General features: G+C 38.4%; 2 protein-coding genes across 4 annotated transcripts; both read right to left on the reverse strand.

The window, feature by feature from the left end:
• Positions 1–2,431: 2,431 nt before the first annotated feature.
• On the reverse strand, positions 2,432–16,568 carry cnot6a (CCR4-NOT transcription complex, subunit 6a). The gene is made up of 12 exons (XM_086312619.1): positions 16,460–16,568; positions 15,352–15,473; positions 14,860–15,046; positions 14,399–14,484; positions 13,750–13,854; positions 13,486–13,554; positions 12,487–12,644; positions 10,808–10,962; positions 8,813–8,967; positions 8,363–8,596; positions 7,515–7,717; positions 2,432–7,348 (listed from the first exon to the last, which is right to left on the reverse strand). The coding sequence occupies exons 2-12, from the start codon at positions 15,461–15,463 to the stop codon at positions 7,133–7,135; spliced, it is 1,680 nt and encodes a 559-aa protein (XP_086168745.1). The 5' UTR covers positions 15,464–15,473; positions 16,460–16,568; the 3' UTR covers positions 2,432–7,132.
• A 571-nt stretch (positions 16,569–17,139) lies between these two features.
• simc1 (SUMO interacting motifs containing 1) lies at positions 17,140–26,310 on the reverse strand. Of its 3 annotated transcripts, none has more exons than XM_086312631.1 (10): positions 25,763–26,310; positions 21,602–22,882; positions 21,261–21,508; positions 21,067–21,136; positions 20,677–20,837; positions 20,120–20,209; positions 19,604–19,735; positions 18,702–18,858; positions 17,867–17,951; positions 17,140–17,376 (listed from the first exon to the last, which is right to left on the reverse strand). In XM_086312631.1, the coding sequence occupies exons 1-10, from the start codon at positions 25,904–25,906 to the stop codon at positions 17,165–17,167; spliced, it is 2,580 nt and encodes an 859-aa protein (XP_086168757.1). In that variant the 5' UTR covers positions 25,907–26,310; the 3' UTR covers positions 17,140–17,164. The 3 variants fall into 3 exon arrangements, with proteins under 3 accessions (XP_086168757.1, XP_086168774.1, XP_086168766.1); XM_086312648.1 differs by having other exon boundaries at positions 21,602–22,327; positions 25,763–26,309; XM_086312640.1 differs by lacking the exon at positions 25,763–26,310 and adding an exon at positions 25,560–25,722.
• Positions 26,311–26,839: the final 529 nt, after the last annotated feature.

Genomic DNA, 26,839 nt, shown 5'->3' on the forward strand with positions numbered 1-26,839 from the left:
ACTCCCGCTATACAGGTGAAAATAAAGCAACAGGACCACTAGTCTTTGGCTTTATTTATTTTCTGCTGTGTTTCACTTGCATTTATTTGAAAGACTGAGTGTAAACACAAAAACCTATTTTATTTTATGTGCTGGAATGTGCAGAAAATAGGTTTAAATGTTAAACAAATTTCTTCCAGCCAGTGAATGTTGCATATAATTTAATGTTTGCTTGATGCATAAAGTTAAAAGATTAAAACTAATAAAACAAATTTTAAAAAGAGACTTTTTCCATTTGATTAAAGTTTATATGGTGGATTATGCAGAAAAAGTAGAATTGGGCTGAAAGATCTATTGCTTTCTCATCTATTGTCTATTATCTATTTAGGTTGTAAATCATGTTTTTAAAAAGTAACTAAGTAACCAATTACTTTTGAAAATAAGTAATCAGTAAAGTAACGGGATTACTTTTTGGGGGAAGTAATCAGTAATTAGTGATTACTTTTTTCAAGTAACTTGACCAACACTGGTGGCCACCATTATTTTCCAACACTGCCTTAACTCTGTTGGGCACGGAGTTCACTAGAGCTTCACAGGCTGCCACTGGAATCCTCTTCCAGTCCTCCATGATGACATAATGGAGCTGGTGGATGTAAGAGACCTTGCGCTCCTCCACCTTCCATCTGAGGATGCTCAATTGGGTTTAAGTCTGTATGGTCTTTTTGGAGGCGTGTCGGGGTTGTTATCATGTTGGAATACTGTCCTGTGGCCCAGTTTCTGAAGAGAAGTGATCATGCTGTGCTTGAGTATGTCACAGTACATGTTGGCATTCATGATTACCTCAGTTAACTGTAGCTCCCAAGTGCGAGCAGCATTCATGCAGCCCCCAAACAATGACATCCCATCACCATACTTGACTGTAGGGAAGACACACTTGCCTTTGTACTCGTCACCTGGTTGCTGCCACACACGACTGACACCATCTGAACCAAATACATTTATCTTGGTCTCATCAGACCACAGGTAATCCATGTCCTTAGTCTGCTTGTCTTCAGCAAACTGATTGTGCGGTTTCTTGTGCATTATCTTTAAAATAGGCTTCTTTCTGGGATGACAGCCATTTGATGCAGTGTATGGCATATTGTCTGAGCACTGACAGGCTGACCCCCCCCCATGCATTCAACCTGCACTCATACATCCATTTTCGAAAGACAATCTCTGGATAATTCGCTGAGAATGTGCACTCAACTTTGTTGGTCAACCATGGTGAGGCCTGTCCTGAGTGGAACCTGTCCTACTAAACTGCTGTATGGTCTTGCCTACCTTGCTGCAGCTCAGTTTCAGGGTGTTGGTAATATTCTTATAGCCATCTTTATGTAGAGTAGCATTTTATTTTCCAGATCCTCAGAGAATTCTTTGCCATGATGTGCAATGTTGAACTTCCTGTGACCAAATTCAACATACCTGTTCCCCATTTGCATCTGAGACCTTGTAACACTAACGAGTCACCAGGAAGGGAAAACAGCTGATTGAAAATGTCTAAATTGTGCCCAATTAGGGGTGTACTCACTTTTATTGCCAGCGGTTGAGGCAATAACGGCTGCATGCTGAGGTATTTAGAGGCGACAGCAAATTTAATTCAGTTCAGCTCAATTCAATTTATACAGCACCAAATCACAACAACAATTGCTTCAGGGCACTTTATATTGTAAGGTCCTACAATAATACATACAGAGAAAAACCCAACAATCACATGACCCCCTATGAGCAAGCACTTTGGCAACAGTGGGAAAGAAAAACTCCCTTTTAATGGGAAGAAACCTCCAGCAGAGCTGTGCATCATCACTTTGTTGAACCAGGCTCAGAGCCCCCCCCTGAGCCTGGTTCAACAAAGTGATGATGCACAGCTCATCAGTGAGGTGGTGGTCTAGAGGAATTTGAGAAAAATGAATGACGGGGGTCTCTTACAAGTTAAAAAAAAAAAAAGAAAAAAAATCATCAGGATGGGCAGACCGCACTTTCACTTTTCAGAAGACAAAATTGCTTCATTTTCTCCCAAGTTATATACATAACTGACAAATTGCTTATAACATTAAGCTATAATATAAAATATCTCTGACTTTCTTCCTTCAAAATTAAACCTTTGAATTATATTTAGCATATAGAGCCTCAACACAAGAGGTCAAAGTGCCCTTCACCCTCAGCGTTTCTGAGATCATATTCACAAGAACGGTACAGATGGAAACCACAGAATGACTCCGACTGTGTGGAGCCGTGAGAAAACTATATAATCTGAGCCAGTGATCTCCTGTTGGCAACATCTGATGAAGTCACCAACCGAGGAAGAGGAACAGAAATACGCACGTGTTAACCCAAACCTGAGAAAGGCTGGGAGGAGGGAGGAGAGGAAAAAAAAAAAAAAAAAAAAAAAAAAAAGCAGGCACGACAAGGAGAACAGATATAGAATTTATTTTCCAATATCCATTGCAAAGAATAAGAGGTGACACGGCTTGAAACAGATAATACAGAATTTATTTTCAACCAGAAGTAGGAAAATACATAGCTAGGTGTAAAGGAAACGAGCAGAACCTGTAGTCAAAGAAAAAAAATAATATAAGAAACCAAAAATAATAAAAACTAGACCAAAGAGAATTGAGAGGACGGCTAAGGGGGTACAACGGAAAGCATTGTTTACCATTCAGTTTCATTTTAAAACAGTATGTGTTGATTTGAAAACAGCTGCCTTGATTTCTCATCTGGGTTAATGAACATTCTACAACATTGTGCAAGTGTTTTTGTCTTCTTCTTTTCTCCTTTTTTTTGCTGGTATTTCATGAATGGTAAACAATAGTTGGTCCAGTGCATAAACACAGTGACACAGATCAATATATGTACTCAGCTGACTACAGATAGACAATCCTGATCATTGAACAACTACCACTAAATTGGCAGGGAGAAGGAGATGAGTAAATATACAAGATGGATGATAGGAGGAAGAAAAAAAAAAATGCTGTTCAGGTAACCTGGAAGGGTAAAGATGGGAGTTTTAAAAATAATTAAACAATCACACTGAAAGATGAAATAGCTACATATTCCAGGTAAACATCTAAAGAAAATCTGAATGTGTGAATGTTTCTGGGTATTATTGCCAAGTTTTTAGGACCAAAAAAAAAAAAAAGAAAAAAAAAAAAAAAAGAAAAAAAGAAGGGGATGCATCTGAAAAGAGCCGTCAGGTTGAGAACTCAAACTGAAAACGGGTGAATATGCGGTTCAGGAAAAGGACAAAAGTGCTTCGTTTTCCTTACAGCCCTACATTTCATGAAAACTATGAGCTGGATTTAATATAAAAAAAAAAAAAAAAAAAAAACACCATAACAAAACCCTGAACTGGACTGGAGAACTGAACTACGAGCAGCTTTGGTGTGCACCCATGCAAAGAGACGCAGCCTGGGGAGAAGGTTAGAGAAAAAAAAAAAAAAAATTACAACTTAAAACCTCTTTACACCTAAAAATGAAACAATGTAAGGAAGAAAAAGGAAAAGCCAAAAAAGTGATTAGTCACTGGGGCTTACAGGTTGTCACAACTCAGCTTTGATTTGACAAGATTCAGTCCGACGCCATCTGTGGTTTAACGAGAAATGATGAAGAGGACGTTTTTGTCAATAGTAGCTAACTAGTTTGACAGATTTAACCACTGTGATGCACGAGAACAGAATGAGATTGACTAGTAGTACTCAAATCATCACAGTACCAGTCTAGCGGCACATCATTTTACACCTCTCACAAAATAATCGAAAGACACAGAAAGAAAAATAAAAAATAAAATGTTTTTTTGTACTGAACTGCAGCCACTAGAAGACAGCTCTGCTGCCCTAACCTACAAGCACTAGCACTCTCCTGCTAGTGCCATGCAAGATCCAAAATAAAGCTGAAATGTAAAATAATAAGAAGAAAAAATTAAAACTGCATATCCCTGCGCTCAAAGTCGTGCTGTTACCAATGATGCAGGGATTTGTTTTTCCTTTTACCCCCACCAGTAAGCTCTCCATCCTTCACTGTGGGAGGTATTATCCAGAACATTCAACTTCTGATCAACCCAGCAAAGACTACGTCTCATGATTTCTACAGAGGATTTGGTTTGTGATGGGATGAGCCGAACGGGGAAAGAATTGAGTTTAAGTAAAAACAACGTAGCAAACATAACACCATCGTAGAATTCATGATTTACACATCAACAAACACAATTCAATCTGTTTAGAAAGGAAACATGAGATACATCTTTTATTCACACTTTACAAAAAAAAGAATATTAAAAAAAAAAAAAAAAAAAAGCTACCCCTTGAACAACTACAATACTAATGCCATTCAGGAAAGAAGGAAAAAAAAAATGCATTAAAAAAAAAAAATTAAAAAGAAAAAAGATGGGGACCAAATTTATTCTTATTTAGGTGCTTCCCTCTCACTTTAAAACCTGAATTTCAATGCATTTAAAGTAATGAGATCTTTACTACAAATACAACAGGGAAAGGAGTGAGGGAAGCTGCATATGACCCTACTAAGTGCTTCTCATCTGTATAAAAGCATGACTGTTTAAGTAGCCATCTTGCTTGTGACAGATTTAATTCATTTTTTAAAAAGATGTATCAAATTCATAAGCAACAGGTTAGCCCATCCTAAGTCTGCTGACCCTCATCCCTTGTTTATCCAATCGCAGAGAAAGGAGGACCTTCAACCCTTTCCAAATTATAGAGGGAGGGGCAGGTCCACAAATGGCACTATAGCTGCAGTAACAAGGGTAGGAAAACTATACAAAGTGGTTGAGCAAAGGGGATTAAAAGATGCAGCTTGTGTAAGATAGTCGAGAGGTTAAAGTCCAAGATGGGCAGTTTAGGGTGAGAGGTGTTAGGTTGATGGACAGGCTTAGGGAGGTTTAAATCTGTGGCCGGGCAGGGGAAAGCTAGGGGCTGTGCGTTTCTGGGGGCATGGAGCTGTGTAAAAAGAGAGCAAAACATGAGTGGATTTATAAAGACAGGAAACCCTACTCATGTTCCTAAGAAAAGGAGAAAGGGTTGGTAGTGAAAGCATACCTGATTACTAGAGAGCTTAATGAATAGCAAGGATATACACATCATCATAACATTGTCACAGCTCATAAAAAAAGGAAAATAAACATTAACAAAAACCAAAAAGGACATAAAATCTTCACAAATGTCTCAACAGTATTTAAAAATAAAAGGAGAAAAGGTTGTTCAGGCGTTCGTCGCATGTAAATAGTGCAAGACAACGTCAACTGCTACAGTGAGGCACAATGTACATATATGTGGGGTTTATATAGGTTTTGCCAGTTACATCACTATTGAGCAAGTTATAGAAATGAACAGATGTAACTCATACTTGCGCGTCCTTTTGTCAGAAGTGATGGCAGCGGTGTGGATCAATGGCTTTGTTAATGGGCAAGAAGCAACAGTTTACTCAGTGTCTATTTACATATCAGCAAATGCCAGCAAATCATTAAAAAAAACTGCAGCGAGAAAGGGGAAAAATATACTGATGCATTAATTACAGTTAATCTCAAGGAAGTGCAAAGTTGTGACAGCGAACGCCTTGAACAATCTCTTCTTACGTCTTTTGTACAAGCTGGTAATATCAATTCATCTCAACATTAACTGGATAAAAATTTAGCCTTAGTTTACAATACAATCTTTTTTTTCTGATCATAATTTACTGATCATAATTTACTCTTCGTACAAAAAACGCCAGAAAACAGGTCTTTTGTGGTTCATATACAATCATGTAAAGACTGAGTCTAGATTTCTATTCTGTACAAACACTTGTGAAAAAAAACCCACGGCTTTGTGTATGGAATTTATGGCTGGGGAAAGTCACTACTGGCCTCAGTGCTACAGATCTGCCTGCAAATTACATGTGGTGTGTGTGTGTGTGTGTGTGTGTGTGTGTGTGTGTGTGTGTGGGGAGCTGGATGGCAACTCCTGACAGTGAGAGGAATGCTGGTTTTATTCCTGTGTATCGGCCATTACTCGCTGTCCCTGCCCTAAAAGCAATCAAGACAAATACTGGTAATAGCCCCCCCACTCCCCAATCGCTTTGCCCATCAGCCTAAATCCCCTCACCGCTTGGTCAAAAAAAACAAAACAAAAACAAAAAAGGTGACGCATGGGCCACATGAGCTCCTAAGCACAAGACTAACCTAACAGCTATACAGGCTGGGGTGAAATTGTCAGCAAACAGGATGGTAGCATCTATCAAATTTTCACATCGTGGCTTTTCAGCACTACACACCATCTGTGTGAAACATCAAATCTAAGCTCGGGATTCTTGTTTTCTAGGCATCTGTGGATTTTGGTAGCAGTACCAGGTCCAGGGTCAGAGGTGTAGACTATCTTGTAGCACCACGGGAGGCCATGACTACACAAAAGGCCTCAGCACCACAGTATGACAGCAGGAAATCTCACCTCATACGAGCTGCGCTACATCCGCCTCCTGGGATACTTAAACTACCAGCAAAAAGCTGCTCTAATCCCAACACATCTGCCTCAACAAATGTGTGTATCCTAGAAAACCAATCATGTAAGCTGGCTGCCCAAACTGTAGGGGATAACTAGCACAAGCAAAGGATGGAGTATTGAGACTGACAAGTCTGCTGTCTTTGCTGGTTTCAGGTTTATACAGGACAGACAGACATGCAGACCATCAGCCATGGAGCTCTTCAGTGGAAAGTCATTTCCTTCAGCCAAAATAAAAAAAAAAGTATCCCCCCCTCACTCTTAAACCAAACAGTGCCCTAAGTGACAAATATGAATGAGCTACCATCCCTTCTCATTTTAAAAGACAGAAGCAAAGTGTGTAGGGTTGGTGGATCTTGAGAACAAAGGGGAGTCCAAAAACAAAATATGGTACACAAACAGGACTGAATTGAGCAGTTAAAAACAAAACAAACAAAAAAAAAAGAAAAATATAGAATATCTATAACATTATACGAAATCCCTGTCAGCCAGACCTCACTGTATGAATATTTTACAGGTTGTGTTTTTATGTCTTCCTCCTTCAGTTTGGTGGAGGGAAGAGCTGGTAGTGGGAGGAAGGAGGAGGGTTGAGAGGGAGAGGCTCCCCCTGGTGGTTAGGCAGGGTCTCACTACCTGCGTGTTGGCAGATGGAGCCCATTCACCTGGGGGGGCAGGTTGGGCAGGAGCAACTCCAGCTGAGCAAAGAGGGAGAAGTGGTCAGAGGGGATGTGTGGATGTGGGCAACCGCTGACATTGTTCTCTACAAGCCAGTGGTGGTCCAAAGGGCCCAAGATACCCAGCACGTTCAGGTGAGGCTTCGAGTAGAAAATATAGTCGATGACACCCTGAGAAGAGAAATAGAGAAGTGACTTTTGCATAGTTTTGTGTAAGAACAGACTGGTCCTCAATATCGTTTAAAAAACAAACAACAAAACAAAAAAACAAATACATTTAATATAAAAAAACAAACAAAAAAAAACAAAAAAAAAAACACCACATATGTGTAATTACCTTAAAATCGAAGGTGTAGTTGGTATAAGGCATCAGGCCGTTCTCATAGGCGGTCTTTAACTTGAAGCCATGGGTGATCCTGCCATTAGACGTGCTGTTCTTGCCATTGCAATTGAATTTGGTCAGACAGTCGCTGTAACGGAGCTCCTTGAAGTCCTTGTGTGTGCAGTCCACTCCACCAGTACTCAGGTACTCCACTACGCCTGAACAGAGAAGAACTGAACCATCAGCATTTAAAAACAAAAAAAAACAGATGATGATGACGTCAACGACAACAACTTATCCCACTAAAATATTGTTAAAAATAAAACAGGTGGAACATGGACCATTTTTTATTAGTTAAGAAAAAATACACCGTTTGCAAAGGAATTTGTGAGACTCCATTATTATTTCAACTCAAATTTGACTATAGTAAAAAACTTATAGCAAAAATATATTGCACTACTGTATGCAGTGAGCAGGCTAACAATTCTGTTCACCACCACAAAAAGGCAAATACTGATGTAATTTATGTTTTTATGAATGCCAAACAATTATTTTCATCTATTTATCCAATTATAATCAAACCCATTCTCAATTGCAAGGCAAGAGAAAATTAGGCAAAACAAGGTTGTCAGCATCTTTAAAACATGCCAGATTTAACCATCCTTTACTCGCTTCACTGAGATATGTTCGGCAGCAACAACATTAATCAGCTGTTAACATAAACTCAGCACTTCACTGGAGGCACCTCAAACACTTTTTTCATATTTATTTTAAAAAAAAAATTTTAAATTGTATTTTATGAACAATCGGTGCACTCGAAGTAAAACATTTTCTTAAGAGCAGGTCGAGTACAGCCTACTTACCCGAGTCAGGCAAGGAGTTGAGGTCAGCGCACAGCACCAGTGGAATGGCATTCGTCTCGCCAGAAACAGAGGACAACTTGAGGCTGCGTGTGGCCTTATCCACTATGCTTTTCACCTCTGACAGGAACATCATGGTCTGGACCAGCTTGACATCAGAATACTCTGGGTCCCAGTGCATGTGAGCATTGGCTACAAGGAGCAGCTGCTTTTCCATGCCATGGAGAGACTTACCAGCTGAAATGAGTGGCAGAGAAAGAAGGGTGGGGTGGGGTGGGGCATTTATTAACAGGCATGTTTAACAGGGCAAAGGGGTACTAAGAGCATTAGGACAAACTGAACACATTGCCCTTGGCATAATCATCACCAAAATCCTCTGCAATACCTCTCGAATAAAATTCAGCGAGAAGATGAATTTGTAGTACAAAGGGCTGATCTTAACTGTCTACTCACAGGAGAGCTCCATCATCTCTTTGCGGACCTCAAGCAGCACAGCTACCCCAATGTTATCCTTTGTCATCACCCTGTTCAGCATAGCCTCTGAGCCCTCGGAGTTAGCCATGGCCAGCTGGTTAAACTCCACTGTGTGCTTCTGCACTGCACTGAACCTAAAGGCAAACAGGGAAAAAGAACTACTTAAAGCACTTTCTAAGCAGAGATGAGCAGAAATAATAAATAGAAAAGTCATAATAAGTTGGAAATACAAAGTATTAAGAGGTCCATAGAAATCAAAACCTGACATATTTGGCATTTCTCACATTCAGGGTTATGACTTTGCTATTGTGGACCATATTTTGTGCGATACTGGCAGTCTTGCCTTGGGGGGTCCAGTTCAAAATGCACAGCTGAATAGAGCCTACCCACCAACATATTGTTTGCAATCAAACTAAAATAAAATTAAAAACAAAATCCATAAATATTGTATCGGTCTGAATGCTACAAAGAAATAAGAATACTTTTCCTCTGACTCTACACAAAACTGGATGGCTTTAGACTTGGGAACTAACTGAAAAGCGCTCAGCCTTGTTTGGGAACCCACGTTTCATAACTATGAGGATTCACACAAAAATTTAGGTCATTGTGAAAGCACAAGAGTGCAAGTGGTTAGAAGAACCAAGATGATGATCTGGATGTGAGAGCAGCCAAATATCAATTAGGTAAGGTTTCTCATTTCATGGTCCTGCTATCAGAAGCTTTTGATCACCTTACTAAAGGAGTTCAGATAAGATAAGATGACCTTTATTAGTCCCACAGGTGGGAAATTTGTTTTGTTACAGCAAAAGTGCAAAGTTATGTAGCAGAAATTAGAAAACACTGGAATGCAATAAAATAAAATACAATAGAATAAAATATAATACTATATACAATAGAATAAAATAGAATAATATATACAATAGAATAAAATAGAAATACTATATACAACTGAGTAGGAAAATACAAAAATACAACTTCGTGAGTAGAAGAATTGCACAAGAATTGCACATATAGCAGTCTTATTGCACATGTGTGGGTTTGTGTGTTTGACCTCAAACAGGACCTCAAACCTGAGAGGTTGGGGTTAAAATTATACATGAATGGTGTGTATTATATAATTATTTATTCTTTAAACTTCACTGACTGGGTGCATTCTCTGGTAAATCACAACTTCTCTAAAAGAGACAACTGGAGGTGAGCAACAACTATTTGAATGCTAATAAAAGCTACATGTAAAGCTTTTCTTGTCTCTAGAACAGTTTTAACAAAATGTTAAAAGGTTTATCGTTTCAGTTTAACCGTTTGTTGCACATATTGTCTTTATGATGGAACTTTTTGACAGTGATAAAAACATTACTACTATTAGGTGCTATATTAATAAACCTTTTAGCTTTAACGCAAGCATTACTAAAGACAAACTACATTAACCACTAAAGAGTGAAACAAAACTACACATACCAAAAGAATAGTTTCACTTCAAGTTGAAAACAACAGTTAAACTTTAAGTAAAGCTAAAGCTAGATTAGCCTTTTTGGTAATTGCATTATACGGCTGATGGCATCACTGTCTGGAGACTACAATAAAAACTTAATAGACTTTCTCCTTTGAAGTGAAGTTAAACTGATAAGATATGCATAGCAATACTTAAGCATAGGTTACAGTGTCCCAGTGTAATAGACTGGATTTTGAGTGAAAGGTTTACAACATGATATTTCATTTCTTTCTGAGAACTACTGCATCCACTTTGTGGACACTAGAGACAACCCAAAAGGAACATCGGTCACTCAGACAACAGCAGTAGGTGACGTCAGGTTTAATTGAGATTGTTTTATCACTAAGCTAAGCACTGGCTAACAAGTATTAGTGAATATAGTGAAGCAGTTTCAATCTAATTCACCACAGGAACTCAAATCACTGCGAGCTATTCTTAAACCAAGAAATAGTTGCCACAGGACAAAAACTATAGACACATACTTTTCTGTCCTGTAAAAAATTGCACATCCATCCACGTGCTTTCGATCCGACTCAGACATAGTTCTGGCTCGTGACTTTGGACTGAAGAACCCGTCATATCCTTGTTCCTTCAGCTCTGGCAAGAAGAAATTGTAGTACTGCTCTGTCTCAACTTCCTGCAATTAACAGCAAAAAACAAGTTCCAGGGTGAACAGGAAAGGCTGTTATTCATGGAAGTACATCAGTTAACCCCCTCTAAATATAAGGCCATCTGGCTACATTAGCCATCTATTAACAGGATAGGTAAGAGACAGCGTGTGATAAATTCCCTGGCTTTTAACTCTGTAGGAAACTGACACCACCTTATTATTTTATTGTTTGTAATGATTTTATGGTATTTTTAATTTGGTTGTTGTTTTGATCTGTGTTGTTCAGCACTTTGGTCTGCCTGGTGTGTTCTTAAAGTGCTATACAAATAAACGATGATGATGATGATGATGATGATAAAATAGCCATGAAAATCTGCATAATATAATAACTAATGGTGATCTTTGGGGATGACACTGATGAATAGGAGAAACATCTTTGTGCAAGACATAATTTAAAGAGCTCCCAATTAACACTTCTTGGGGTATGTACACATTTGAAATGCAATACTATTCCCACCTTTTTATTCTTTTATATCTAAAATTTCCAAAACTCAGTTTGTATGTTTTATCGGGTTTTTTTGGGGGGGTTTCTTTCTTCTTCTTCTCACAAAAAAAGTATAACATTTTAATTTGACGCAGACTAGAGTTTACATATTAAAGTCTTTTCTGTTTTAAAATCTGGTTTTGAGCTTACACATTTTTACAAATGTAAAAACTAAATTACAACATTAATAATAAAACTGAAAGTGATACCAGAAGATTCAGGTTCAAGGAAAGTAAGACAATAATTTAACCTACATGTCCATTGAATAAGTATCATCTGAAAACATCACAAATCTCTGATTATTAGAACTGGTAGTCAATTCAGTATGGATGATCATGCACTAAATTAAATGGGCCAGGCTTGGAAGAGATTCGCAGAAACCAATACAAGTCTCTCCAGCTTGTATAGTTTTGCCTTTTAGCCGACATGACCCCTCCCAAGAATAGCTGCTACATCCATAACAAAACAGTGCAAAACTAGTTTTGCTTCACTCAGTATATGTGCTTGTCTTTACCCCTCGGCGGTCCTAAGGGCTGACAGATTGCAAAGCAAATAATGAACAGGTGGCGTCTGAGCTAACGTGGTGCATTTAAAAAAATAAAAAATAAATTAAAATAAAATGGATAACAAACAAATGGAAAAAAACATAATGAATTAGGCCTCTAACAAACACAAAGATCACTAGTTCCAATAGAAGCACCTGAATATTTAGCTGCAAACAAAGGTCTAATCTAAGCACTCAACCACAAAAGAAAAGTTTGCAATTTGTTGACACTGTCCATTAGACTGAACACATCACAATTTTCAAAACTGTCAACTGAACATAGTACTCTAATAAGAGTGTTAGCATAACAGTTTAAATGTGATATTGTTAAAATAATGAGTGACAGAATTTTGTGTTTGTGTGTGGTCATGAGAAAATTTTAGACCAATTTCTTGGATCCATTTGATAGAAAACAAAATGGAAACAATTAAGAGCCAGTGAAAGAAACTATGACATCTCTCACCTGCAAGCTGATGATGTCTGCATTGCAGCCCATGATCTCCTGCATTATGGATTTTTTCCTGTACTCCCAGTTTAGAGCCCAAGTGGGACAATAGCCATATAGCTGACGTGTGGCATACTTATCACACAGCACATTGTAGCACATCACAGAGAACAATGCTGAGGAGACAAACAGGAGAAAAACGAACAAAAACATCTTAACTGTGCACACAGTTACAATTAAAAATTCATTAAAAACAAAACAAAAAAACAACAACAAAAGAACCACAAATCTGCAGTTGCTTGCAACAGTAAAAGAAAATAAAAATGCTGAGTAAATCTCATCATTACGGAAAGCACCAAAATCAACTACCAATACTTCTTCAAACCAGGAATCAGATCAGCCGTTCTTTTTGACTCATTTGTTTTGCTTTGCTTCAGCAACCGAAACAATGCTTATACACTAGACTAAACACAAGTGGCAGAGCTTCTGCTCTAGAAAGAGGGGCGACACTAAATTTCACACCAAACAGATTATAAATTTGTGCACCTTTCAGATCATAGGAAACATTCAGCATGTTTGTGTCAAACTGGGCATTTTCTTGATGATCAGATACATGCGAATGGCAGTCAGTTTATGTGGGTGCAAGCTGGATCCATACTAAACTACATCAAACTTTGGTTTGCAAACTTTGTACTTTACATAACTGTAGCTTCCAGACTTGATGTCATAGTTTACAAATCCACTACCAAATGTTGTAACCTGATGACGCAGTCTTCTCTGGACTGTATACTACTATGAGGACACTTGTGCGCAGTGTACATCTTTAACAGGTCTGAGCTGTCTAAATGAGTTGCAGTCTGAACCGCTCTTTTAGGATCTACCAAATATTTGTGGTTTAAAGCCACAGTGCTCAACTGATCACTGCATTGCATACCATCCTGAAACTCACAACCACACAAGACAAAAACCATACAGGTACTTCTGTTCAAAGTCATGTTGTGTGTATTTTGTTCTTACCCGAGGGCCGTGCTCGATCAGTTTCCTGGAGTGTAATCCACGACCGGGGTGGGGGTTGTTCTGTTGGCACTGAGTTTATGGAAAATGGTTCAGCATAGGTATCAACATATTGTCAAACAGGGATTTATTTAAAGAAAACAAACAAAAAAAAACAAAACCACACACACTACATGATCTGTTGAGCCTGCTTACTGATTTACCTTTTCAGTAAAAATGACAACATATGCTGAAACTTCTCACAAAAGCAAGAGAGAGAACACTCACTGCGCTTTATAGCCCCCGCCAGATTGTCTAACAAGTAGCTCAGCAGCCTCCGCGTGCCATCAGGTTCCTGGTAGAGGCTCAGAATTTCTTGTGCAAGTGGGTTTCCTGTTGAAGGAAAAGCAAATCAGGCTAAATCATCAGTGTTTCCCCTACCCGAGACCTCCTGGGCCCCCAAATAAACATAGGAGGAAAAAAAGAAATAAAAAATGTAGACAGAAAAAAAAGAAAAAAGAAAAAAGGATACATTTATTTTGTACATGTCATTACCAATGAGCATTTGTTCACTTCCGCTTGAGTCTGAACTGTACACGTGTTTAACCATGTACTTCACTGAAATTGTACAACCCCTAACCACCCACCCACACGAGGGAATCAGGATAATGTTACTCAAGTGGAACACTTGTTAGGTTACTGTACATGCAATGAAATGTTGCCAACAGCAGTTACTCTGTCTAAAACAACAGCATGTATGACCCTATTTCAAGTTTGTCTTTAATAACAGAAGAAAATGATAACATAAACATCAGTTGCCACCACTGCCAATTCACCCTCTACTGTTGCTGCATCCTTAGAGAAATAAAAATACACCTTATAATATGGAGGGATTTCCAGTCCAGAATGGCTACAAAAACATTGAAGAGCCACTCACCTTTCAACCCCAGTGTTTGTAACTGAAAGAGTTTCCCCAATTCAAATGGCAGAACCCGCAACTGGTTGTTATTTAAAAGCAGTTCCCTGTGGAGGGCAGATGGGAAGTGGATCATTAGAAACTAAACTTCTAAGATTAAAAATAAATACATAAAACTCTTTGTCTTTCAAAAACATTTTCCGAAAGTCGTCATTTAAAAATACAAGCATTACTTGACAGTGTTAAAATGATTATGAATGCAGCCTTTTAAATTAAAGTGAGACATTTCAACAGATGGGACAAGAGTGACAACAGTGGTAAAAATCAGCAGCTGGTCATTGCAGAGAGAGAGAGAGAGATAGATAGAGAGAGATCTATCTCTCTCTCTATATCTATTTTTTTTTTTTTTTTTTTAAATTAAAGTAAGGTATGAAGAAAATAGTCCTTTATAACCCAATTTAGGATACAGGTTTATCACTTACCTGAGAGACACCATGTTGCCGAGCTCTGCCGGCAGGCTCCTGATCTTATTGGATGAGAGATCCAGGTACACCAGGTTGTGTAGTTTGGCAATGTCTGGCGGGATGCGTGACAGTGAGTTGTCACTGAGGTGCAGGGCAGTGAGGTGGGTCAGAGACCACAGGGCTGTGCTGAGACTCCTTACTCTGCCTGTGGCGAAAATGGGGAAAAGGCCAAACAGGACAATAAGTCCAAGAATCCAACGCCATTTTCACAAAGATAAATGTGAAAGAAAACTGTTCCCCATTGATATGAATAAGTCAAAACAGGTGAGCTGATTTCACAGTGGAAAAACAAAAAAAACAAACAAACATGTTTGCAATATTTCTCTTTGATAGTGAGGATTTAGTAATTACTTGTGTGCAGCTGTGCAAAGCAATGGAAAAAAATATGTGAGAGGAAAATAAATTTAAAAACCCCCAAATGATTTATCTACACAAGCAGAAGATACTCACCACTGATTTCCAGCTCAGCCCAGTATGACTTCTTCCCATTTGCTGCCTCCTCACTGGACATAATTGTGTACATCCGCCTGGGATCCGGCGGGTCATATTTTTCCTTGGGCATTCCTATAACACTAGAGAAATAATTTATATTTTAATTCACCAACAACTAAAAGTATACTAAAATGAAGTTCAAGCTCATAAATGTAGCCTGAAATAATCCAAAGTAAGTTTGAAGTGATGTGTCTCGCTCATCAGGTTAGCCCAGGTGACTGTAGCGACCACCAAGATGTGATTAAAGTCATAAGTTTCCGTTTACTGATTATAAAGCAATGAGTTTCCTTCATATGGAGCTGTTAAAATGTCAACAGCTCCCTATAAAGACCGTGATTTCGCTTGAGTTACATAATTTAACAGCGTAAAATAATTACAACTGTAGAGCCATATTTTCCACGCCAACTTGAAAAACTAGGCTCTTAACAGTGTGAAGCTTTAATTTGTGCAATAATTAAACCACATTTGTAAAAATTAGGTTAGCACATTTTTCCTCTCAGTGACGCTAACTGATTAGTCTAGCTTAACCTAATTAGGCAGCTATCGAACTACACATAACAGACGCTAGTTAACAAACTAGCTCGCTTGCTAACTAGCACGACGGAAAACAGACAAACAAAATTTACCAGTTAGCCGACGCTAACGCCCTTTTCAAGTGGGTAAATGGATAATACACTAAATAATATTAAAAGATACCATGCAGTCTCGCTTTATATAATACCAAAGCACTGAGTTGCGCATAAACACTAGGCCACGCAACAACGCATTAGTTAGCTGTCATTAGCTAGCTTCCACTAGCAAGAAGCACTATCACGGAGATAAACAGAGAGGAACCCAATGCACACAAAGCGACAAAGCTGGACTTGAAAGCAATTTTGAGCTATTTAGCTTAGCTTGTGTTAGCTTATTGGCTAAAAGCTAACATCCTAATTATGTGAAGCTGACCACTTCCTATTAAATAAGTGTTATTTCGGAAAATTACGGCAGCACTTCTAACATTCCGCATAAGATTTTGGTCAATTGGGTGAAAATGGGTGAGTTAAAACAGAAAGGATTCAATTTTTACCTGCAAGAGCATACCAAATCGCGAGGACGACTGCGTGTTCTCTTTTGTTTTCTAGCTACTTCTCACCCGTTTCCGCTGCTGTATCATGGCGACTGTAAGGATTTTTTTTTCCTGTGCCGATAACGGCGCCTGATCTTATTGGTCAGCGTGTGGAAGGTCCAACCAGCTGTTGAACCACAATAAATATCAAGTGAGGAATGATGGACCTTGAGATGGAGCGACAAAATGCCATTATTCACTTTACTGTGGCTTATCTAGAAATCATGCTCAATCAAGCACAATGATTATCACGTATTGTGTACTCTATCGGCATAATGATGTAATGCTTGCATCTGTGTGGAAGTAAATTACACACAATGACAAAACTTTTCATAGAAAAAGGCAATATAATTTATTGAGAAAAGTGAGTTCTTCAATTAGTTTGACTTAATTAGGCCAAACAAAGAGGGCCACATTTTTATACAAAAAAATAAAATAAAAATAAAGGTCACCAACATGTAGCCACACATCTGAAAGCACATTGATTTGCTCTCCTGATATGTAGACTGTAGTATTGATATTTTAACCTTATATATATATATATATATATATATATATATATATATATATATATATATATATATATATATATATATATATATATAGTTTATTAGTTTACCTACAAAATAAGCACCAATATGAAACGTGAAACACAGACTCTTTTATTTAACACTGACAGACATCTAGGAGATGATCCTGTAGATAAGTTAAGGACTCTTCCACATGGAGAGGTAAAGCTTGGTCGAGGTCAGCCTGAGATCTGGACAGAAAGGCTTCAACGGCTTCCTGAACGGCAGGTCGTGATACCCTGTCATCAGGCTTATAGACTGACATGCCAACTCTGCCTCTGGGCTCTGTTAATGAGTTGCAGAGATAGCCTGTGGATAACAGATAACGTAAATTAGGAGGACACACAAACAAACATTGTAGAGTTAGACAGTTGATTGACTTATTGTTACAGTGGAGGATGTGGTACACTGGGTACAAAAAAGTGACTGTAACCTATGTTTTAGAGGCATTCACCAGGAAATGCAATGACAGTGATTTAAAAAAAACATCACAGGGCAATAATGCCACAAACAACAGTGCAAACAAGACTCCTGTCAGCAGGAAATGTGCAAGCTCATCCAATAGGCACATATTGCAATTTTTAATCTATTTATTTACCTGCCTCTATAATTTGCTAAATACTGAAAAAGCTGATAACGCTGTGTACAACAAACATTTATTGTATCAATGCAAAATTGCCCTCATTGTCGCCATCAACAATCATCTTGTCTTCAATATTATATACTTCATAGGAGACCATTTATCTACCACAGCTGCAGATACTGCGAAGCAATTTCCAGCTGTTTACCAAAATCTCACCTTTCATTGCTTTGTTATAGCTGAGCAGCAACATCCAGAGGAGATGCACCAACTCCTCCCACTTGAGCCACTTTTCAGTGCCATCCTAGAGATTACAGACATTAATCAGTGGCATTGAATCATCGTTTATGGTCACTTGTTTTGTTTTGTTTTATTTCTCTCAAAAAAATTAAATAGAACAAGAAACAAGAATCACAAATTTGTGACTTGAAAACATCAACAAGAAGCTGTCTGCGTCTCTAAAGTGAAGATCACGATGATATAAATCATTCCCATAGTATACTCAATTACAGGCTCACAATTATGTTTATTTTGAGGCTTTATTAATATACAGATGTTAACAGTAGCTGATGCTTTTTTCATTGTCCAATAATAGAATTTGGAAAAAACATGCAAATGAGGACACAGCACACTTTATTTGGTTGTATTAAATGCAGTATACTGGTACACAAAAAGTAGGCCTGAATTAAAGACTTGGTCATGTTAGCCACATTAGCCATGCACTGTTCTGTGGGAACACTACTATTGAGATAATGATGGCAGACTGTGAGGCAACTAGATTTAGCTGGCTAAATGTTGTTTAATCCTAAGCCAAAGCTGCCACTATAAATAAGAAACACAAGTCTAGTGTTTCAGGCAGTGTATCAACAGTTTCCTTTCAAGAGAAGACAACATAACGTTGCAAACTTTGGGAAAATCTACACAAGGTAAATAGCACACACTAAAGAACAGTGGAAACCCCTCCCCCAAAAACATATTCTGGGAACTAAAGTACTGTAAAGAAGTTGGCCAATGACATAAAAATGAAGATAACAATCAGGAATGTAATATTCACCATAGGGTCTGGTGATACAGTGCAGTGTTTTAGAAAGTGAAGCAGCAGACTGAGCGACATGGGCAGTGAGATTTTCACTGGGCATGCATAGTCCAGCAGATGTTCCAACAGCTTACATCTCAGCAGCTTACTCTGTAGGCTCTCCAACAACAACATCCTGGGAGTCAAAAACAGATCAGTCAAAGGCAGCTTGAAAAACTGGTGGGAAAAAAGGGTCAACCTTGCTATTAGAATAAATATATGTTTGCTTATATAATTTACTTAATTGATGTACTTACAAGATTTAAATATATTTCCATTAAAGCAATGCAATGAAAACACAATTATTTATTTTTCCATACAAACAGCCCTTTATTTAGTTTAAGTGAGGAGTTTCTATAATACAGACAGGTAAATTTTGTTTGTGATGATATTACCACTCATTACCACAAACAAGCAATATTTGGGCTGCAAAGGCAAGTACCCAGCAACATAGGCAAAGTAATAGGATAGGACAACAGGAAGCACTGTTGAGCCTACAGTGGAAAAACGCCAAAAAAAAAAAAAAGCCTGGAGACTTTTCAAATAAGGATTATAATGTTTTTAAAAAAGTGCCCTACAGGGAGGATAACTACAGAAATACTTAAAAAAAGAAAAATTGATTTCTGGCTTCTTGTATTTACACTTTCCACTTCACATTTTAGTAAGCTCCTTTTCTGTTTTGCTAAGAGTTCAAATGATTCAAGGTAAAAATGTAAAAATGTTCGCGTAAAAATTAAAAATAAAGTACTCATCATTCCATAAATTCTGATAGAAAATGGAATGAAAAACATTTACAGACTACTGAGCAAAAATAACGTGATTTAGTCTAGTAGATTTTTCCCTACACCATTAAATATTCTGAACACACGTCTCCTCCTCACCTGTGAGCTCGTAGGGGCACGTTACTGATGAGCATATGGAAGAGCTCTTGGGACAGCTTGGCAGAGGTTAGAGCAGGAGAACAATCCACCTCCAGAGCCAGAGAAAGCATCCTTTGCAAGCAAGACACCATTCTGTAGGAGACAGAGACATACACTTTAAAAAGCAGACAGAAATTGGAATTGTTAAAACCTTTCATAGTTTTAGCTCTGTATGCCAACACAGCAGATTTTAAATCAAACAGTCGAGATGCATTTTCAGTCCTGACTTTAAGGGGTTGAAAAAATAAATAAAATACATAAACTGTAGTCCTGGAAAATTACAGCTGAGAATATAAACTTCAAATGCATATATAATGTTTTGTTACAAATTTTTTGTGGTGGTGTAAAAAGCCAAAATCACACCACTAAATCACTGTCTAAACATTTCTATAGCTAACTGTGACATACATGCAAATCAGTTGTTTATTCTGCTCAAACTACCACTTCTTTATTTAAGAACAATTTATTCTAATTCACCTCATATATTCTCTTTCTTGGGTCGTTTCTCTACCCTTTCCATGCTCTGTTGATTTCATAATGGCAGAAAACAGCCATTTGATGACCTCCCTGTAAAAAAAAAATTAAAAAAAAATTAAAAAAAAGATATCAAAAATGACTTTAAATATGATACTTATAAAGAAAATGGCAAAATAATTAAAACAATCTGGTTTGTCACTGGGTGTATGTGATAATTATTTGTTGTCAATTGTATGAGTATTATACTTGATGAAAGATGTCATCATTAAAACTGTGAATGACCATTTGTGTCAACTAAACCTGAGTATTTTTGTTTGTTTTTGTATAAATGACGGTAGGTTAAAAATGAAAAAAACACCTCTCTTCTTAACAAAACATTTGCTTCCATACTGTTAAAACAAACCCAGCAGAATATCTTCACAGAAGAAAGTTTTACCCAGGCCTCCATCATAAACTCGCCAAGTAAGGGTATCCAACCTCAATGATATACAATCAAACTCAAGTGCTTATGTCCAAAGTTACCCATGTTTATAATACAGGTTGGCTATCATGCTCACCTAACCCGGGGAAACTGCTGATCACACGACAATGTTGCCTTTGCTATCGAATGGTGCAAGGAGGATGTAGAGCATTTGGCCCGAAAGTCGTCCTCCAAAGTCTGCACAATGTACTCCAGGAACATGCGCACCACATCACACCGATGCCTTTGTGTGTGCTCCTAAGGAGGCAAAAGGTTAGCAAGTAGGGAAATGATATTGGGCTGCAAATGTCTGCATTTTAGAGCAGATTGAAAACAAAAACAGCCTGACAAACAAGGTGAAACAAGCAAGCAAACTCAAAATGTTTGACTAGTAATGGGACTGCAAATGTTTTTCACCATTGCAACTAAATTATTTTCAATATGCTCTTGTTCATAGAGTTTTTGGATAAACTTCGTAAATCAGTACCTCATCGGTCATGACTGAGGTCAGTAACTCCCAATCCCACGGAACTGTGTTTTTATCAACCATGTGGTGCCTGCAATCACACAACATTCTTAGTCTAAGACATTCAAAGACCAAAAAGCAAGTGACAATTTGTAAGATATAGACTATGCAATTTAAACATACTCATCAAACTCATATTGCTACAGTCTCTTTACCTTTGTGACCTCATCAGGAGCTTAAAAGCCTGCACGCAGAGGTGATGAGGAGACTGTAGGTCGAGCAGAATGCCGTGGAGTAGGTGTGAGGTGATATCTCTGGGGGGATAGTAACCAGGCTGTAGTAGGTCAGACAAAAGCTGCAAAGTACCTTCTGGATAGTTCTCGTCAATCGTACTGTAAACCAGACTCAGACTCTGGCGACATAGCACCTCGGGAGTTACAAAATCTTCATCATCCTCTTCAAACTATGGAAAGAAAATGCACTTGCTTCAGCATTTGATCAGTTAATGAGGGTACCAGGAAATACAAATATAGATATCTGGGCAGCAGTCTCTCACCATTGCTTTTTGAGATGTTCCAGCTAGTAATTTCCTCAGTGTAGATGGGCACACAAAATGTCTATCCTCTCTACTGACCGCCCTGCAGTCCATGGTCTCTTCATTCATGTCTTCTCCATCACTTTCATCTTCCCATGGGAAAGACCCTGGACTGTAAAGTCCAAGATCTCCCTTGTACGTCTCAGTCTCCAACTGCCATTCAGGCGTATCTTCAGCTGATTCGGATCTAGGAGATGACTCAGCAGGGCTCTTTCGACTATGAGATATAGGACTTGTATTGGAGGGAGGGTCAGGCTCAAAAGGCTCAGAAGAGTTTGATGCAGTAGTAGGAGAGAAGGGGGATGAGTTACCAGAGCTGCAGGGTTGTCTAGATTTTTCTGGTTCGTCTAATTTTGGCTGATTCAGGTCAGAACAGGGGGATTCCATTTGAGCTTCGTCCTGTGATGACGATGCCAAATCTATGGATGTAATAGGTAGAGCTGAACTAACTCCATCGCTCGGACCATCGTGTATGTCCTGTGATGAAGATGCCAAATCTATGGATGTAATGGGTAGAGCTGAACTAACTCCATCGCTCGGACCATCGTGTATGCTATGCTCTTTTGAACTTGCAACAGAGTTTTCTCCCACTGAGCGAGGAGAATCTGCAGGGCTATGTAGGTGCTGTGGTTCATCATCTTGTACCTGTGTGTTTGTACATTCCTCACTGTTGTTTTCTTGTCCATCCTTAGGAGGAGACACATCAAACAAAGGCCCAACGTTAGAAACGTTTGGAGTCGTAGTAGTACTTAAATTACTATTGCAACAAGGTGCTTCACCATGACTGTTCAGAGACATTTGAGTACAATCTTTGGTCACATAGACAGAACACTTTGAGGTTTTCAGTTCTGCAACATGTGTTTCTAGAAAAGGCAATCGTTTCAACTTTACAGCTGGTGTGTTAGGACAGGGGGCTGCTTTATTGTCTTTTTTTGGATGTTGTGTTTCAGGTATTTGAGGATTTAGACGTCTCTGCTTTGGTTTTGGGTCACCACAGTCCTGCTGTGGAGCACAAACAACGGAGTCCATCAAAGGTGTTTTTTGGTTATTAAAATCTTGACTTTGTGAGATGTGATTTAAATTTGTATTTGTGTTTTTTGATTGACAGTCATCTGGTGGTAAATTCTCTGTCTCCTGCTCTGTTTCATTTTCAGTCAAGTCTACTAATGCTGTGCCAGTGCCATTTTGCCTTCTCCGTAGCTCTGGAAGAGTCCATCTTGGATCTGTGAGGTCAATATAATTCTAAAAAAAAAAAAAAGGAAAAGATAATTATTAAAAAATTAATATTAAATCAAATATAACCTTTGATTGGTTTTTTTTTTTCATTTCTGAAAGAAATAGGGGGAAGAAGGAAAATCATCCTTACCTTACTTCTAAAAGATTATTTAGCTTTTGTAACTATGTACCACTTTATCTTATTATAACAGGTCTTATTAATATTGAATTATTCCTGAAGAAAACTACAGAAATTACAAGAAAACTTGCTCAGAGAATTTAGGATACACTGAAGGTGGTCATACCAAATAGTGTCTGTAATTATTCAGACTTTATTTTACCTGACTTACCTTTAAGCTTTCTCACCAGTCCCTCAACATAAGCTTAAAAAATACTCTCTCCATTTAATTACATATTCATCTTCTGTGAGCTTCAGTTACAGTTATAATAGTAATATTTCAAATGCATAATATCTAACCACCTCCACAAATGTCAGCCAATGGTTTTGGTAGCAGTTTCAATCAACTCCATCAAAGGCAAGAAAAGTTTAACTGGTGACTTCCAGTCACCAGCAGTTTATTTAGCTGTTGTGAAGTCTCTGAATGCCACTGACAATCTATGGTCTCTGGTTATCAACTTGCTGCTTGTCAGTTTGTGTGTGGTTGCACCTCCCCTAATCAGTTATCAGGATCTGCCCAAGTACTGACTAACCAAACTGATTACCATCTGCAACTAAATCTTCAGTTTTCTTTCTTCTTGCTATGTCAAATGCTTTAGAAAAATTGATCAACAATCCAATGCAACACTCCTTGACTAGAGATGCGATCATATAATTTACTGACTCTTATGATGCTGTCAAGGTACTACACTATATTGCCAAAAGTATTCACTTGTCTGCCCTCACACATATGAACCTGAGTGGTGGTCCTTTCTTAATCCATAGAGTTTATTATGATGTTGGTTAACCGCTTGCAGCTATAACAGCTTCAAGTCTTCCGGGAAAAATTTTCCAGGAAGTTTTATAAGTGTGTTTATAGCCATTTTTGATTATTCTCCACAACTACATTTGTGAGGTCAGACACTGAAGTTGGACAAGAAGGCCTGGCTCAAACTCTCCACTCTTATTTCCCCCAAAGGTGTTCTATCAGGTTGAGGTCAGGACTCTGTGCAGTCAAGTTCTTCCACACCAAACTAACTCATCCATGTCTTTATGGTCCTTGCTTTGTGCACTGGTGCACAGTCATGTTGGAACAGGAAGGGGCCATCCCCAAACCTTTCCCACAAAATTAGGAATATGAAATTGTTCAAAATTATTTGGTATGCTGAAGAATTAAGAATACTTTGCACTGGAACTAAGAGACCGAGCCAAAGTCCTGAAGAATGATCCCACATGATAATCCCCCCTCCCCCAACCTTTACACTTGGCAAAATACAGTCAGACAAGTACATAACACGTCTCCACGGCTGTACAGTCCAGTGGTGGCATGCTTTACAACACTGCATCCAGTGCTTTGCATTGAGCTTGGTGATTTTTTTAAGGCTTGGACAAAGCTGCTCAGCCATGGAAACCTATTCCATGAAGCTCCCTTTGCACTGTTCTTGAGCTAATTGTCTAAACTGACTGCAGAAAGTTGGTGATCTCTGCCCACTACGCACCTCAGCATCCGCTGACCGCTCTGCAATTTTACGTGGTCTACCACTTCCTGGCTGAGTTGTTGTCATTCCCAATCATTTCCACTTTGTTATAATACCACTAACAGTTGACTGTGGAATATTTAGTAGCAAGGAAATTTCACAAATGGACATGTTGCACAGGAGGCATCCTATCACAGCACCACGCTGGAATTCAGATAGCTCCTGAGAGAGACCTATTCTTTCACCAGTGTTTGTACAAAAAGTCTGCATGCCATGCTTGATTTTATACACCTGTGGCCATGGAAGTGACTGAAACACCCGAATTCAATTATTTGGATCCGTAAGTGAATTCTTTTGCCAATGTTGTGTATCTCCCGGTCAAAACCCACCGGAAATAGTAGTGCAACTGAAAAGCTATGGAGTTTTCTTTTGCAATTTTTATAGATAAAAGAACTAATGCTTTATTTACGTTTGCTTTAATGGCTGATATACACAATGTCTGTATTGCTGGTTAATTGGTTAAACTTAAAACCCAAATAATTATACTTTATGGAAGGACAGCATGTACAGTTCAAGAAGAAGGTACAGAGTTGTTGTAATTGGTCTCACAGTTCTTTTGGAGGTGGCTCTCCCTTTAATATCTGGATGTATAAGACTAAGACCAAGCCACAGAATAGCGAGCAATTTGAGTCAAAAAGACACTCCTATCAGGTTATCTTATCCTTCCCCATGGGCAGTTTCTCATTTGACTAGCAAATGCTCGCCTGGTATAACATAACAAAGAGCTCCTTTACATAAAATATACAACAAAGATTTTGGTAGACACATTTTACTACGCAATTTAATCCGCATTAATGTTAACTATCATTCCCAGTTTCATGCACTATGAAAAAATTAAAACTATTTAGCAGCGCATTTACAGTACAGTAGTACAGTAGCAATACATTTATAAACAATAAAGACATACAGCACATACTAATGACACCATTTAAACATAAATGCTTGTTTGAGCAACAAAATTATTTTACAATAACAAAGTTATAAACAAAGCGCCAAATAACTTATTTACCTTTAAGCTAGGTTATAGCGTCTTTCACCAGTAATGTCGCTACATTTGACTTGTGCTGCTACTTGACCGCAGAGCGTTAATAAGCAGGCCGTATCTTTTAACTTTTGTTTGTTTTTTCTCTATCCAGGTGACGAGCAACAGTCTGAGAATACCTACTGAAATGTACCCTAGTTTCTACAGCAACCGAGTTTCAGTCCGCTTACCGGTGGGAGGGCGAGCTTCACGGCATCGACTTCAACCCGCACAGCGGAGAGAGGCATCGGGTCAGGCTTGGCAGTGAATGTACAGTAGGACCCGACGATCTCCACGTCGGAGTCGTCTGAGCTGAGACTGATCACATCATCCATTTCTCTTCAGTCATTCAAATTCAGCAGCCAATGCACAAAAGCATCACCTAAAGCAGACCCGTGACGGCCAGGGCAGTCCTAAACAGCCATGAGCTTCCGCCGTAGATGTCTAATTCCAATCATGTTTTGTAGAAAACACAAAATAATGCTTCCAATGAGGCGTGCAACCTTCGGCATTTCCTTGTTCAGATCGTAGATTACATGCGTCGTGTTCGGCAGGTGGGTTAAAACGTGGGTGTATCGCTACAATTCCTGGGTTGCTGTGAATTAACTACATAGAAGCTAGACGCCAAATTTGAAATCCAAACGCTTAAAATGTATTGATAATTGCAATGCAACATATGAAGTTTATGAACGCTTCCTGTTTTTTCTCCCCATAGCTTTTCTTCTATGACTGTGGCGGGTCACAACAAGCGCCATACTTGAAATGATCTCCACCTGCTGTACTGGAGTGCAACCTGCCAGCGCAGATTCTGCCTGTCCTCAAAGAAAATTAAGGACAGACAGAGATACTAAAGACAGACGAACACATCCAAAATACACCTTAATTCCTAAAGTGTGACTGGTTACAGCCAAAGGCAACGGAAACGAGAGGCCACACGTGTCTTTGGACTATCCACCTCACACGATCTTTTTCTAATTTATATTTAAATTACACTTTAAATGTGTTTTCCTCCTCGCCTCATAATGACTATCGATGCTAAATTTTAAACTAATGATCTATTTAGAATATATAAATAGCTTGTCTTACATCAATAAATAAATGATTAATTCTTAATTAGTGGTTCAGAGTGCACATTGAGTATATTTTCTAGGATGTACTACTTTTTTTTTTAAATTTATTTATTTATTTATTTATTTATTTATTTATTTTCGCCTGTCCCATTTGGTTCTTTAGCCATCAGAATTGTTGTCTGAAGACCAACAAGGATA

Source organism: Aulonocara sp. 'chitande type north' Nkhata Bay, linkage group LG2, assembly GCF_057382095.1.
Source record: "Aulonocara sp. 'chitande type north' Nkhata Bay isolate Kocher_YH1m ecotype deep benthic linkage group LG2, A_spYH_male_GT1.1, whole genome shotgun sequence".
In the NCBI taxonomy this organism is placed as follows: Eukaryota; Metazoa; Chordata; class Actinopteri; order Cichliformes; family Cichlidae; genus Aulonocara; species Aulonocara sp. 'chitande type north' Nkhata Bay.

Coding starts and splice junctions, on each gene's coding strand:
- cnot6a (XM_086312619.1), bottom strand. CDS start 15,463: ATGCCCAAGGAAAAATATGACCCGCCGGATCCCAGGCGGATGTACACA. Junction 15,047..15,351: donor GGCTGAGCTGGAAATCAGTG/GTGAGTATCTTC, acceptor TTTTCGCCACAG/GCAGAGTAAGGAGTCTCAGC. Junction 8,597..8,812: donor AGAGATGATGGAGCTCTCCT/GTGAGTAGACAG, acceptor CACTCATTTCAG/CTGGTAAGTCTCTCCATGGC.
- simc1 (XM_086312631.1), bottom strand. CDS start 25,906: ATGGATGATGTGATCAGTCTCAGCTCAGACGACTCCGACGTGGAGATC. Junction 21,137..21,260: donor CTCCTGATGAGGTCACAAAG/GTAAAGAGACTG, acceptor GTGTGATTGCAG/GCACCACATGGTTGATAAAA. Junction 17,952..18,701: donor CTGTATCACCAGACCCTATG/GTGAATATTACA, acceptor TGTAATCTCTAG/GATGGCACTGAAAAGTGGCT.